The 14,652-nt window shown below is 33.2% G+C and overlaps 1 protein-coding gene across 4 annotated transcripts in view; it reads left to right on the top strand.

Moving 5' to 3' along the window:
* Positions 1–14,652, top strand: part of SEMA3C (semaphorin 3C) — a 177,147-nt gene that overhangs the window by 101,213 nt on the left and 61,282 nt on the right. For all 4 annotated transcript variants that reach the window (XM_029928150.1, XM_029928139.1, XM_029928168.1 and 1 more), the window contains 6 exons: positions 196–286; positions 4,168–4,287; positions 6,313–6,455; positions 7,982–8,096; positions 9,894–9,963; positions 11,673–11,817. In XM_029928150.1, the coding sequence (XP_029784010.1) occupies positions 196–286; positions 4,168–4,287; positions 6,313–6,455; positions 7,982–8,096; positions 9,894–9,963; positions 11,673–11,817 (684 nt within the window). The remainder of the gene's footprint in view (positions 1–195; positions 287–4,167; positions 4,288–6,312; positions 6,456–7,981; positions 8,097–9,893; positions 9,964–11,672; positions 11,818–14,652) is intronic.

The following is a 14,652-nucleotide window of genomic DNA, read 5'->3' as shown; positions in this document are numbered from 1 at the left end:
ACAGAAGATTGCTTATAATTTATAATTTCTTCATATAGGCCAAGAATGTCTTAACAAAGTAAATTGACAAAACATAAACAAACCAATAGAAAGCATATTATTTATGATGATGCTTTGTTTTATTAAAGAACAATCTGGTTAACTAAATATAAAGCTATTTATTGTTGCTACATTTGTTTTTTACCTATAATAAAGGACCAAGTTTTCGTGATTGACTCCAAGTGTGAATCTGGAAAAGGACGCTGCTCCTTCAACCCCAATGTGAACACAGTGTCTGTTATGATCAGTAAGTCAAAAATAAAAGAGGGAGGGGGGAAATATAAAATAAAAAAGAAATTAAAATAAATTCATGACATGGTATGCCCATTGAGATAGTAGCATTAATGATAGACCTGAGTGAGATAACAGAAAGTTGTAAAATGAGAAATTAAGTTTCTCACTTGCAAGAAATCATGATTAAATAATAAGCATGTGTATTTTCATTTACTATATTGCCAATGTCATTTCTAGAGCATGTCAACATTTACAAAACATGTGTATTTGTATACATGTAATGATATGTATTATAATTTTCAGTGTTTTCTGTAGTTATTTTTCTAAGATTAAGTATACCCATTTTCCCTCGTATTTTAGTAATATTTTACGAATGACTAAAATGGTATTTCTTTCGGGACACTTGGGTGGTTCAGTGGCTTAAGCGTCTGACTCATGAACTTGGCTCAGGTCATGATCTCATGGTTTGTGAGATCAAGCCCCTCATCAGGCTCTGATTGAGAATCTCTCTCCTCTCTTTGCCCCTCCTCTGCACTCGCACTCTCTCTCCCTCCCCTCTGCTTGTGCGCTTGCACTCTCTCTCCCCCCCCCGAAATAAGTAAACTTTAAAAAAAAATGGTATTTCTTTCAAATGAAAGAATAAGAGTGCAAGTGTTAACCAAATCCATTTTTTATGGATAGTCCAGAAGATGCTATATGAAAAAGAGTTGTTGGTAAAGTCACTTTTCCTCCCTCATTTTCTACAAAATGTATCAGTTAAGAAGCATGTCTAATTGCTTGGTGCTACATCTATACATATATTAACAAATCAATATCTTTGAATCTCAAACATTGGATTCCTTTCTGTAATTCACTTAAAGACGTTCTCTTCTGGTTAATTAAGACACTTCCAGAATATGCCTGACTTAACATGTGTTGCCTGTGCGGTCAAATCTTGGATTTCAGTATGTTGAATAGACAGTTGATGCTTTTACCCTTTGCTGTCTTATGTGTTGCTGGTGATAAAGTGCATTATTTGACAATGGAAAAGGTGAAAAGATAATTATTGCTTTAAGAACACTTTGCATTTAATGTAGCAACTCATCTCTCTTTCTCATATTTGGAAGCTAAATTAAGACAGGTACCTGCAGCGCTGACTAAAATGTAAACTTGAAAGTTATCCAGTGAATTATTTCCTATTATTATTCAAATTGGGCAGGAGGGAGATGAAAGTATCATTGAGATCAAAAAGTATAAAACTTTGAAATTACAAGATAACCAGTTATGTCTGGTGCACGAACTTTTCAGATAAACTTCTAAATATCATTTACTAGAAGCAGTGTCATGGAAAGTCTTTTCACTAGGAAGAAAATTGTATTCCCCTATCAAAATGGTATGATATATAATTTTAGCAAAATATATAGAGTTTTCATTTATTTCAAGTTAAATGCTATGAAAATAAACTTCAAAGTTCTGTTAACATTTACACTCATCAAATATTATTTGGAACAAAAAAAGCTTACATATTCCTTTTAAACATGGAAAGTCATTGAATCTTTTGTCCTTAGAGAATTGGATTTGTTTACAAAATTAAAGTTAGTGACTTTCATATACTAAAGATCCAAGACTTCAATTTCTATGCTTTTGTTCCTATACTACCTTTTAATATTTTGATTAACATTAAAACTTGAATTATCAAAGAGTCATTAAACTATTTGCTTGCCTTAAAAACTGAAAGTAAAAAGGGGAAGACATTTTATTAGCTTGTATTTGTCATTTTACTTGTTTTACTGATTATCCCTGTAACATTATTTCCAATATTGTCTTCAATATAGCACAGTAAATTTGTGTAGTCATCTTGCTTTGCCATTTGGGGCTTTATCGTGTCTGTTCGATTGTGAGGCACTAAATAACAGAGTGTTTAAAGTGTTTCTATCTATTAAATTGCTAAGAAGCATCGAGAATTGGAGAATTCCAAATTTCATAATATAATTGTGACATCTAACCCATTATGCAAGTTTAGTGCTTTTTGCTATTTTTTGTGTCACTGTTTTATCACAATAAGAAGCAAATGACATCCCTTAAAGAACCTATAAAGAACCTAATGAGGTTTTTCTGGTCAGTGAAGTAAAATTGGAAAGCAATGTATTTGGGGATTAAATTTAACAGGCGTAAGATTATTTTTGCATAAACCCTCCACATACATTCTGAAAATAAATCCCTACTCAAAATTCCTTTTAAAGTGACATTGAGTATTTTTTATGCAAAATAAAGCAGTAACTTCATTATTCCTGACTTGCTGTTGGAATTACTGAGAATTTAAGACAGGATATGAAGCCAGTTAGACAGGTAGGCTTTTGATTTAGCTAAGAAATAATTCATACGTTATGTAATAGGATTAGACTCAGCCCTCTCTGTCATACATCATCCTCTGAGTGTCCTTTTTCCTTTTCTTCCTGGAAACAGATCCGATAATCGACAGCTGTCTTAATCAATCCATTGAATAGCAGGAATTTATAACCCACCATTTGGGGGGTATCACATACAATAAGAATGTCAAATAATTAATTGCAAAATTATTTTGATTTTCACAACCATTGTATTTACAGAATACTTGTGTAGATGCTTCATGAATATTCATAGAATTTTACAGCTAAATTGCTCAGAATGCTTTCATGAACATTTTTGTTATCTCCCTATGATCTATTTCCATGGGTTTCAGACCCCTAATAGGAAGCAGAACTGGGCAGCATAATGCCATACCCACTTGCTCACTGCTAGGGGTTCAGTTCATGACCTGATGAGCTCATTTTCCATTCTTTCCTGGGTTAACGGATACTGCTTGTTACAAAGGAGTGAGTTTGGAGTACTTCAAAATATTCTGGTCCTGCCAAAAGGACCATGATCTTAAGGTAGCCAGACTGATTCTAAAACATGTCAGAGAAAAAAACTGCCTGGTTTTTCACTGGGTCACACCTGATAACTTTTATTCTATTTTAAGTAGATATTTTACTACTGGTTTTTAGTCTAGGGTCGCACATACCAGTTCAATGCTTACTCTCCTTACTAAGGCAAAAATTAATATGGACCTTAACAAATAAACTCAATGTCTCATGTTGTTCAAATATAGATTAAAATATCTGATTTTTCCATTAATGATGGTAATTTAATTTTAAAATATATTTTCTTCTATATTTTTTTACTTCATATGTCAAGCCATATGTGTGTTATTAACATAATATTATATGTTTAGCATAATGTTAGTGAGTTGTGTGTTACAATTGAAAAAGTAGCACTTTATTTACGTTATAGAAAGTTTACAGCATAAAAATTAAAACATTTTAATGGTAAGATAATTTTATCATTAATAATATTTTGACAATAAAAACTAATATCTTCCATCTATTTAGCAAAGTCATGGAATACTTCACATGTGGTGAAAACTTTTGAAATCATAAGACAATTCATGATTTTACTGATGACAAGGTAGAGGTTCAGGATGTTAAATGACTTAGCCCTAATTCCCACTTGGTTAATTACTGCCAAAATTAGAAACTGAGTTCTCTCTTATAGTATTTTTTTCTTATTAGAAGAAAGTAATAATTAATTAAGCTATTTTGTTATCTTTTATAAATATATTATTTCCACCATTTTTGATACATACTATATAAACATAGATATTTAGTATAATTAAGTGCAGGCAGAAGAATTTTTATTTCTATAAAGAATAAAGTTGTTTTAGTAATCACACAGGCAATAATGACATCAGATTATATATTATCCAATTTTTTATGTGATGGACAATGAAAACCAACAATTATAAATACTCTGTAATTTGTGAGATCATCTAATAAGCAAGCTCTTCTTGATTTTTAAAAAAGATTTAAAATTCTGTTGACATTTTCTTCTTCCTAGATGAGGAGCTTTTCTCTGGAATGTATATAGATTTCATGGGCACAGATGCTGCTATTTTTCGAAGTTTAACGAAGAGGAATGCAGTCAGAACTGATCAACACAATTCCAAATGGCTCAGTGGTAAGAAGCATTTTATGCATTTTTGAGAATCATCCTTTAAACTATTCAATTCTATAATGAAGAAAGGTTTAAATTGTTTAAAAAATGAAAATATCAAGCCATAATGTAAGTAACAATTCTGTACTTTATAATTTTTAATATTTAGGACAAATAAACAATTGAAGTAGTCCATAGTTTGCATTCTAACTCTTTATTTACAATCATACAATTATCATAAGATGTATTAATAAATAAAAAATGACTTGATATTGATCATACAGGATCATATATAAGAATCTTCTCCAATTATATCATATCACATTAATATGCTTTTTTACTCATTTAGGCTGCTTGAATATTTTATTATTTTTTTAATGTTTATTTAATTTTGAGAGAGAGACAGGCAGACAGACAGAGAGCGAGTAGAGGAAAGGCAGAGAGAGAGGGAGACACAGAATCCAAAGCAGGCTCCAGGCTTGAGCTGTCATCACAGAGCCCAATGCAGGCCTCAAACTCAAGAACCAGGAGATCACGACTTGAACTGAAGTCCGACGCTTAACCGACTGAGCCACCCAGACACCCCAAGTGGAACATTTTTTGATTTTTTAAGTATTTATTTATTTTTGAGAGACAGAGACAGAGCATGAGCAGGGGAGGGGCAGAGAAAGAGAGAGACACAGAATCTGAAGCAAGCTCCAGGCTCTGAGCTGTCAGCACTGAGCACAATGAAGGACACGAACCATGAACTGTGAGATCATGACCTGAGCCGAAGTTTTATTCTTAGATTATTAAATTGTAAAGCTGGTGTATATATTTTTTATAATTTATTTAGTACATAATGCAAATCATAATTTCCATTAACTATGATTATCAGCATTCTGTTGTTTCCAAATTTGGAGGCATCACATGAATTTCACATCATGAAAGAGATTCATATGACATTTGAAATGTACAATTTGAATCAGTTGCTGTTGGTTAGAGGAAGCAGAAACCACTAAGAACTTTGTCATTTCTCCCTGGGGAAGATTTCTAGCTGACCCTAGATTTGGCTGTCCACTTAACATTGCACAGCAAAGCATGAATCACCACAGTTAAGCATCTTATTTCACTGATAGGCAGGCACAAGAAAGCATCAATTGTCCATTTACTTCTTCAATTTATGACTCTAGTACATCTGGAAATAGAGTATTCTAAAACTTCTTTTGTTTTTGAAATAATGAATCCCTCTATGTCTTCAAATGACTGCATTTTTTTCCTTGAAAACTTTTCCCTTCATTTCATATGCTGTATTTTAAGGAAAAATGTGTTTTTCAGATCTTGGACTTCCTACTCATTCTGCTTCAGTGAGTTTGAGTTTATATTATATGCACTAGATTGAAAACTATACTTTGAAAAACAAAGTTTTTATTTTTATTTTTTTAATAAAATAACCATTATGTTCCATGGTAAATAACTGGTAGAAAGGTTTTTAATTCTTTTAGAACTCATCATTGCCCCAAGAATGTTTGCATTTTACTGAACTTCTAGAATATATTGCAAATAGGGAAAAATAGGTTTTAAAAAATATTTATTTAAATTTGAGAAAGAGACCAAGAGAAAGAATGTGAGAGGGGGAGGGGCAGAGACAGAGGGAGACAGAATCCTAAGCAGACTCCTGCTCTGAATTGTCAGCAAAGAGCCTGACACGGGTTCTGAACCCACGAACTGCGAGATCATAAATTGAGCTGAAGTTCGATGCTCAACCAAGTGAGCCACCCAGGTGCCCCCTGAGAAAAATAATTTAAGGTATTAGGTTACAGATATATTTTGTGGCACTTGACAATCCAAATGCAGTATGTTGTGTGAATAAAATTATTGCTGTTAGACTTTTTCCCTATGAACATTGAATTGTTCTTCTGTACCAAAGATGGAGAAGGCATGTGCCTGTGGTCTACTTGGGTGGACAGTAGATGGATTTCCATCATGAGTATATATATATATATATATATATACACACACACACACACACACACACATATATATAGTCTTTGTATTTTTTTTCCCCAGAACCTATGTTTGTGGATGCACATGTCATCCCAGATGGCACGGATCCAAATGATGCTAAGGTGTACTTCTTCTTCAAAGAGAAACTGACTGACAATAGCAGAAGCACAAAACAGATTCATTCTATGATTGCTAGAATCTGTCCTGTAAGTGTTAATCTTGTCATAATTTGAAGAGAGGCTCACAAATTCAGATTATATAAATATATTTTCTTTTGCCAATACTTTATTTTCCTACTTTTTATATACTGTTACAAATGAGTGCAATATTGAGAAGAAACATTTTAAAGATGTTTTTAATGTTTATTTAGTTTGGGGGAGAGAGTGAGAGCGAGCATGTACAAATGGAAGAGGGGCAGAGAGGGAGGAGACAGAGACTTTTAAGCAGGTTCTATGCTGTCAGCATAGAGCCCCACTTGGGGCTCAGTCCTGCGCACTGTGAGATCATGACCTGAGCTGAAGTCAAGAGTCGGACACTTAACTGACTGAATCACCTAGGTGCGCTGAGAGAAGACATTATAACTTAATGTTTATTCACATTAGTCATATGAGATAAATAAAGAAATATTCAGGTCATGATTGTTTACAAATGAGCAGTTTTATTTAATTTTTGCACTTTCACTTAATACATTTGTATTAAAAAATAGCTAAATTGTACATTGCAGAAACAGAATAATTCTTATGAGTAAAACATAGCAAAACCTCAGTAAAGACAATTGTTGAGGAACTGTCTACAACAGTGAAAATTAAGAAATTCATTAATAAAATACAGTCTAATTAAAAACAGTAAGCATAACGATCTTGTCTATACACAGTAAGTATATGGAGCAACTCAACAAAACTCATGATGCTCTCCTGTATAAGATAGTTACAGGCTTACCCTGACTCATTTATGATTAGCATACTTTGTGCAAAAGTGTTTCATCACTTGTTTAGTGTTTAAAGGAATTTATTTTTAAATTTTACAGTTTCCACTGATTGTGGAGCGGATCTGCTCTTCAGTCATTTGAAAGAAGGCAGTAAAGCCAGCAGGAGGGCTGAAAGGCTTCTGGACATACAGAAAAAATTCTGTAGAAACTATTTGTGAATGACCCAAACACTATTTTTCCTGCCCTCGTCAGAGAAATGTATATATTAAAGCATCTGATTGGGAATACTGAGGATTAAATGGTAACACAGAGAAATGAAGGAGAGAAAAGAGAACTTCTAGAGGCCATTTGGTAGTAGTATAAACACACTTCCCTGACCACAGTAGCGTCTGCGAGCAGTGGTCTTGGATACAATGTGGTCCCTGTATATAATAATTTATGTTCATATTGAAGACGATGAGTTATCCAGAAAAGGCAAATTAAATCATATGTTCTCCATAACATTTCACAGATATTTCATCATTCACTGTTAAATTTAAAAAGCTTTAGGGCATATATTTATTAAACTCATCTTTAAAACATTTTCAGTGGATACCATATTGGGGAAAATTAATAGCATAGCTAGAGTTATTTTGTAAAACTCTATAAATCTTAAATATTCCTCTTGGTTGATATGCAGATATAGTTAACATTTGCATACTTTAGACTTTAACAAATCCCCAAATAATACAAATCTAAGCTGAATTTTAATACACTATAATATTTATATAAGCAATCTGAACTATGTTTTCAAAATGGTTTCAGAACGACACTGGAGGACTGCGGAGCCTTGTCAACAAGTGGACGACCTTCTTGAAAGCAAGGCTGGTGTGCTCTGTAACTGATGAAGACGGCCCGGAAACATACTTTGATGAATTAGGTACATGGATTTGAGATTGGCAAATGTTTTTGAAAAACAGTTTGTAAAGTTTATATATTTTAATACCTCGCAAAAGAGGATGTATATTCTATGAATGTTTTCAGCATAAATCATGTGCCAATTTGAATGAGTGATCTGTTTACTGTTCATAAATATCCTAAAGTACTTTCTAAATCTGTTTCGCCCCTGAGTGCACTACTGAAACATTTAGTTCATTGAATTACCCAAGATCTATGAATGAGATTGTGTGTGTCTATGTGTGACAGATAGACAGGTACTTGCATAATTTACAAATCAATAATGATATATGTGTACTTTTCTAAAAGAATGTGTATTTCAGATGATTTAAATTCTAATATTCTGATTTGAAATCCATTTGTATGAGCAAACAGCTATATAGTTTTTACTATTAATAGTTAATTAACAAAATTGAGGGCTGGATGGGAAAGTGTCAGGGTAGAAATCAGATTTGTGCTTTAGTCGTGGTCCTTTTTAAAAAAAATTTTTTTAAATGTTTTTATGTATTATTGAGACTGAAACAGAGCATGAGTGGGGGAGGGACAGAGAAAGAGAGGGAGACACAGAATCCAAAGCAGGCTCCAGCCTTTGAGCTGTCAGCACAGAGCCTTACGTGGGGCTCAGACCCACGAACTGTGAGGTCATGACCTGAGCCAAAGTCAGACACTCAACCAGCTGAGCCACCCACGTGCCCCAATCTTTGTCCTTCTTTAGTGACCCTGGGATGAATTACTCACAGTATGGGTGACATGAGGAGAGTGATACTTTCCAGGTCAAATAAGAACTAACAATCTGATTCCTTTCTACCAAGAAATCATTCTCTTTTTAATCAGCATAACTTGATATGTATCACAGTGTCATGTTTGCTAAGTTCCATTTAGAAATGAATTTTATTTTCCTTGAATCCTTTAAAATGTAACTAAAACTGGCTATTCTCAGATTTTGGGGCAGATGATGAAGGTAAGCAATAAAAATGCATTACATCTTTTTTGTATTTCCCAGCAAGAATCTTATTTGCAAGACTTACTAAATTCAGACCCTTCTTGTAATGATAATAATTGATTATTACTCAGGTTTCCTACCAGAAATCTACTTCCAGGTTCTGTTCTGTAATACTGAATCTTACTATCGATATATCTTTGTCTTTGCCTTAATGTACTTTAAGCTTTTTATTATTAGGCCAATTATCGATTAAGTAAAAATATTTCTAGCAATTTTAACCATAAGCCAAAAAAGTCTTCTTTTAAATAAAGAACAAGTCACTTTGAAAGAGTTATCTTCCACATTCCAGCTTCTAACCCTACGTCCAAAAAAAACCCCTGTGATTTGTAATACTTTTTAAATTTAAAAAACTAATATATTCGCATTAAAGGATATTTAGAAAATGTAGAAAAAAGAAGACCGGGAAACTTGTATAGCTCTGCTAACTGGAGATACTCACTGGTAATCTTACTGTGTTCTGGTATATAGTCTACAGTTTACATGGTTCTAGTCTATATTATACACCACTGTATCTTCTTCAGTTAATATTACTTCACGAGTATGGTTTCCATAAAGTTGCAGTCTATATGAATCTCTGTAGTGTTTGCATGATATTTAGTTTAATTTACTTTACTATGTGTCTCTCATTGATATCACTTAGCTCTTTCCAGATTGTAATGATGCTGCCGGAAAAGCTCAATAATACTTTTCATAGTGGAAATTATTTTCTTGGGATAAATTTTTTCAAATATGGTTAATGTTTGGGAAGTTTCAAAGAATGATATTTTCCTTTTACAGAGGATGTGTTTCTGCTGGAAACTGATAACCCAAGGACAACACTAGTATACGGCATTTTTACAACATCAAGGTAATTATTAAACAATTACAGCTTATGGGTTAAACAGTAAACTTCATTGAAGGACAATAATTATTACAAAGCATTCTTTTCAATTTCTAATTTTACAAAGCATTCAGGATGTAACCATCCTGTTTTATTACTTTTACCTGGTTACCAAAATACATTTAAGCTGAACTATTACTTTCAGAATAGTTTGGTACAGAGTATTTATACTGATTATATGCTCTTTTTCTCAAAGAAAGGAGAGTATGAATTACAATGCAGGAATAAAGTATATAAGATATTTTGTTTTAAGAAAGTAGTTTGAAGACTCATGATTCACCTAAAACCTGATATTTCTACTAAAATAAATGTTTTATTTTGGAGCAATCCAAAATTATGACTAGAAACTAATAAAATAGGGCACCAGTTTTCAAGTTCCATATGACAGTATTTCGTATACTGTCCAATCATAATTTTTGTGTATTTCAGGACAATTTGCTCTGTTCTCACCTTTTCCTCGATATATTTCTGGTTAATAATTTTACACTGAGAATGTGACTCAGAATTCCAGCTGTGGCAGGGCCAGTGCAAAATGTGATGTGTCCCTTTTATTAGACAAAATCAACCAAAAAAAAAAAAATGAAGATTTTAGCATTCTTTTCTAGCAGGGAAAGCACAGCATAATTATAAACTATAATGGTCCATTCAAGGAAAATTAAAATCACAAAGATAATCGATAATATGTCGTATTTACATTTACCCTATAAAATATGTAAAAACAGGTCCTATAGGATGAACAGTTTAACTCCTGTTCTAAAAGAGAAAATGATTTTGAGTTAACTCACAAAGCAGTGAACAAAGTGAAAAGAACCAGATTCTTCAGAAGAAAATGTTTGTTTCAAAAAATATTTCTATAGTGTTTGTTTTTCCCACCACTAGTAGCCTTTTGAAAAATTCATAATTGTCATTTCTGAGCAGCAGTGCTAATGATTAATAATATGCCTTCCTTTTTTCAATGGGCATCTAAGTTTTCCTTTAGGCATCTAATTTAAGAGATATATGTAAGTCAGAGAAATGTTTGTTTCAGTCAATCTGCCTTAGTGACAACAGAAATGGCTTTTGATAAGGATCCAAACACATTCTCTGAGATTATATTGACAACCTTAATGTAACAACCTTTTTGGACCTTCCTGTTTTTGGTTTTGTTTCTCTTTCTGTCACTATCAGGGAAAATACATAAATTATGACAACTCAGACTTTTCTGATTACTCTTTAGGATAAATGTGAGAACATTCTCACATTAAAATAATCTTAAGACAAAAAGACAGTTTTCTCTTAAGAATTATTTCTTTGAATTAATTATGATAGATTTTATTGACAGTGACTTAGAATTCAAATTCATATTTTCTAATAATTCATCAATTTATTTTCTGTTAAGATAAACTAGTTAGAATCTTCTTTGACTTGTCCTATATTTTGGAAACATTGAGCACTCTTCTATACCTTATTATCGACTGCCTCCATGAATGGATTAAATGTTTTCATGCTTTATGTACCAATGGCTTATTTCAAAATAGTAGAGAAGTTTTTTAACTTTACAATATGTACCATAACATTCAAATTTCCCATGATGAAGTATATCAACTTATTACAAACTTTGCCCTCTGTTTTTTTAAATTGTATTTAGAAGTTGAAAACAAATAAGAAAATGGATCTCTTTCTGTTTCTTTTTTTAGCTCAGTTTTTAAAGGATCAGCAGTGTGTGTGTATCATTTGTCTGATATACAGACTGTGTTTAATGGACCGTTTGCCCATAAAGAAGGGCCCAATCATCAGCTGATCTCCTATCAGGGTAGAATTCCGTATCCTCGCCCTGGAACTGTAAGTATTGAGGAAAGTTTCTTTTTTATTTTGCTTTTAAAAAATATATATATAACTTAACAGGATATGAATATCATGTTGATGTTTATTAAATATAACCGAAGGGGGTCTGGGTGGCTTGCTTGGTTGAGTGCCCGACTTTGGCTCAGGTCATGATCCCACACAATGTGTGTTCGAGCCCTGTATCTGGCTTTGTGATGACAACTCAGAACCTGGAGCCTGCTTCAGATTTGTGTCTCCCTCTCTCTCTGCCCCTCTCCTACTCACGCCCTGTCTCTGTCTCTCGAAAATAAATACACATTAAAAACTATATGTGTATATACCTATTGATATACTCATTGTAATTTTTCAGGTCACAGGTTCTCCTATTTGGTATTTTACAAACATGGTAGCACTCTCTACAATTTTTTCTAAGTACTATTGCTAATAAAATCTCCTTTAGATTTGAAGGCAACTGGTTATGTTAGACATGACAGAGATATTTTCCCAATTTTACTGGCATAAAGCCATATGGAAAGTGTTAACATTTTGCTGGCATCCTGAAAGAATTTGAATACTTTTCACAGCCATCCCTAATATTAAAGAATATTACCTGTTTTAATAAAGGAATAACCCTATGAGAATTAATTTAGAGATAAACCATATGTAGATCTTTCTATTGTAAGGGATATATTTAGTTAAAAATTATATCTTGTAATGTCTCACAGAAAGACAATGGTGTGTATAAACACAATAAAAGTGATGTTCTTGTTCAATGAAATATTTATAAACTCTACAGTTTTGAGGTGTATAGGTATATCCATGTTTTTTTTATGTCAGCAGTACTAAGGAGTACATTGGAAACTAACCTTTCTAGCTGCAGACAGTGTACTTACAGACCAGAATTGAACTTTTTCTGGGACTACAATGATCATAGTTATAGTTTGTTTTTTATTTGGCCCATTATAATGCTTTCTTGAATTCTAGGATATTGATTAGTTTTTGTTTCTATAAAATGTCATGTGGTGTACTGAGAGGAGACAATCAAGAGGACTATGATTTTCAGTGGACTTTCATAGGGAATATAAGTTTCTTATATTTTGGATTTCATCCAGTATGGTTATAATTATACAGTGGGGAGAATATGAGTAAAGGAGAATGATTTTATGGAAAATAATCAAAAGATGGTTATAGAATATTCTTTTCTTAAAATGTTTTTTTCATTTTTACTTAATTATGAAGTTCCCTCTGACAATATGCTTTCAAGATATTCATCCTACATAATTTCTTACTAATTGTTCATTCACTTTTTGTGTTATTCTTAGAGTTTATCTGCAATGTATTATTCAGTTCTTTATTTTCTAATCATCTGAAATGTATGGTTTACAGTTAACTTTTAATTAACTTTGTAAAGATTATCATCATTGCTCCTTACCCGTGAAACAAATTTTGCAAAGTCACACTTAATCATGGCTGGATGAAGTCCTACTGTACATTTCACAGTCTCCGTCTAAATGATCTTTTTGATGCCCGTAGCTCAACAGAAAGTGGAAAAGTACTTAATTATTTTGTATAACACAAGGAAAATATCAACAAGATGTATCAATCTCAGGGTACCTCAACTTGAGGTGTGTTGGATAAGAAGCAGAGATTATATAAGAGAAGGGGAGGTTAACAACTTTCAAATTCCATATAACTCATGGCTCTCATTATTTCAGTCAGTGTTTTTCATGCATTTCCAGGGGACTCACTGATAACCTATTCAAAGATAAATCTTGTTTTTGAGGATTACTTGCTATTTGAAGTTGACCAAGTCATTGCTTCATCTTAATACAGAATTTTAACAGGTGGTTGTGATAGTATATACTTCCATTAATTATTCTGTTTCACCACATGCATATGGGATTAGTAAAAGAATGGGTGATTTATGAGCTCAAAAAATTCTATTTTCCCCCAAGTCATTCCTTAAGAGGCATTTCTCAGATAAACAGATAAGATAGATAAAAGAAAGCCATGCTAAATGCATCCGGTCTGAGGCCTCAGAGCCTCAATGAGTATGTGTCAGAGCTACTTTATATCCAGTTTACAGAGCAGATTGTATGTGTCTCTCCTAGTCTCAAGTAGTAACTTGAGATCTGCATGGTGAGAGGAGTTACGGTATGGAAATTGATGACTATTACAAATCACCCACCTCTGTTCCCAGCACTTGTCAGACTTCACCGGAATGGCAGCTCAGAAGAACTCTCAGGAATCATAGTGAGAAAACCATTCATGTCAAATAGCGATTATTCTACATAAAAGATGGGAATAGATAAACCCCTTTTAGTAAAACAAAATAAACCAATGTGAAATTAGAAAATTCTACTAACAATTCCACTTTTCACTATTTGCAAGCTGCTAAGAATAAGCATGTTTATTTCTGTTGTAAAGCAGTGTGGTACACGCCAGGGCTTAGCAACACACATCTGGAGCTGACTCCGTGAAAAAAAGGGAGTAGTCATACTTGAGACATATTTCTATAATGTGGTTTCTTACATCTGGTGTTGAGACCAGAGCAGCTCCCTTAAATAAAAAAATTGTCAGATGAGTGATCCTTAGGGAGTAAAAGAGGCAGGGTGGAGAAGACCTCTGGAACTCCTTCTGGAAAAGCAAACCTCCCAGATTTAGTCCCTCCACCCTTAACTGAACAACAGACCATGAAGTCTCAGCTGTCTGACTCAGAGTGGCCAGTGTCCATCTCTTCCCTGGGCTTCCAGGGTTTAATATCCCACTGATGTAGCCAGAAGACCTACAGCCAAGTGACCCAAAGCATTTTCTCTTCTCTCGGGTTAAAAATGTTGCTTCCGAAGACCTCCC

The sequence above is a fragment of the Suricata suricatta genome, chromosome 2 (genome assembly GCF_006229205.1).
Source record: "Suricata suricatta isolate VVHF042 chromosome 2, meerkat_22Aug2017_6uvM2_HiC, whole genome shotgun sequence".
In the NCBI taxonomy this organism is placed as follows: domain Eukaryota; kingdom Metazoa; phylum Chordata; class Mammalia; order Carnivora; family Herpestidae; genus Suricata; species Suricata suricatta.
The sequence above is the reverse complement of the archived record's forward strand: the minus strand, read 5'-3'. Positions and strand labels throughout refer to the sequence as shown.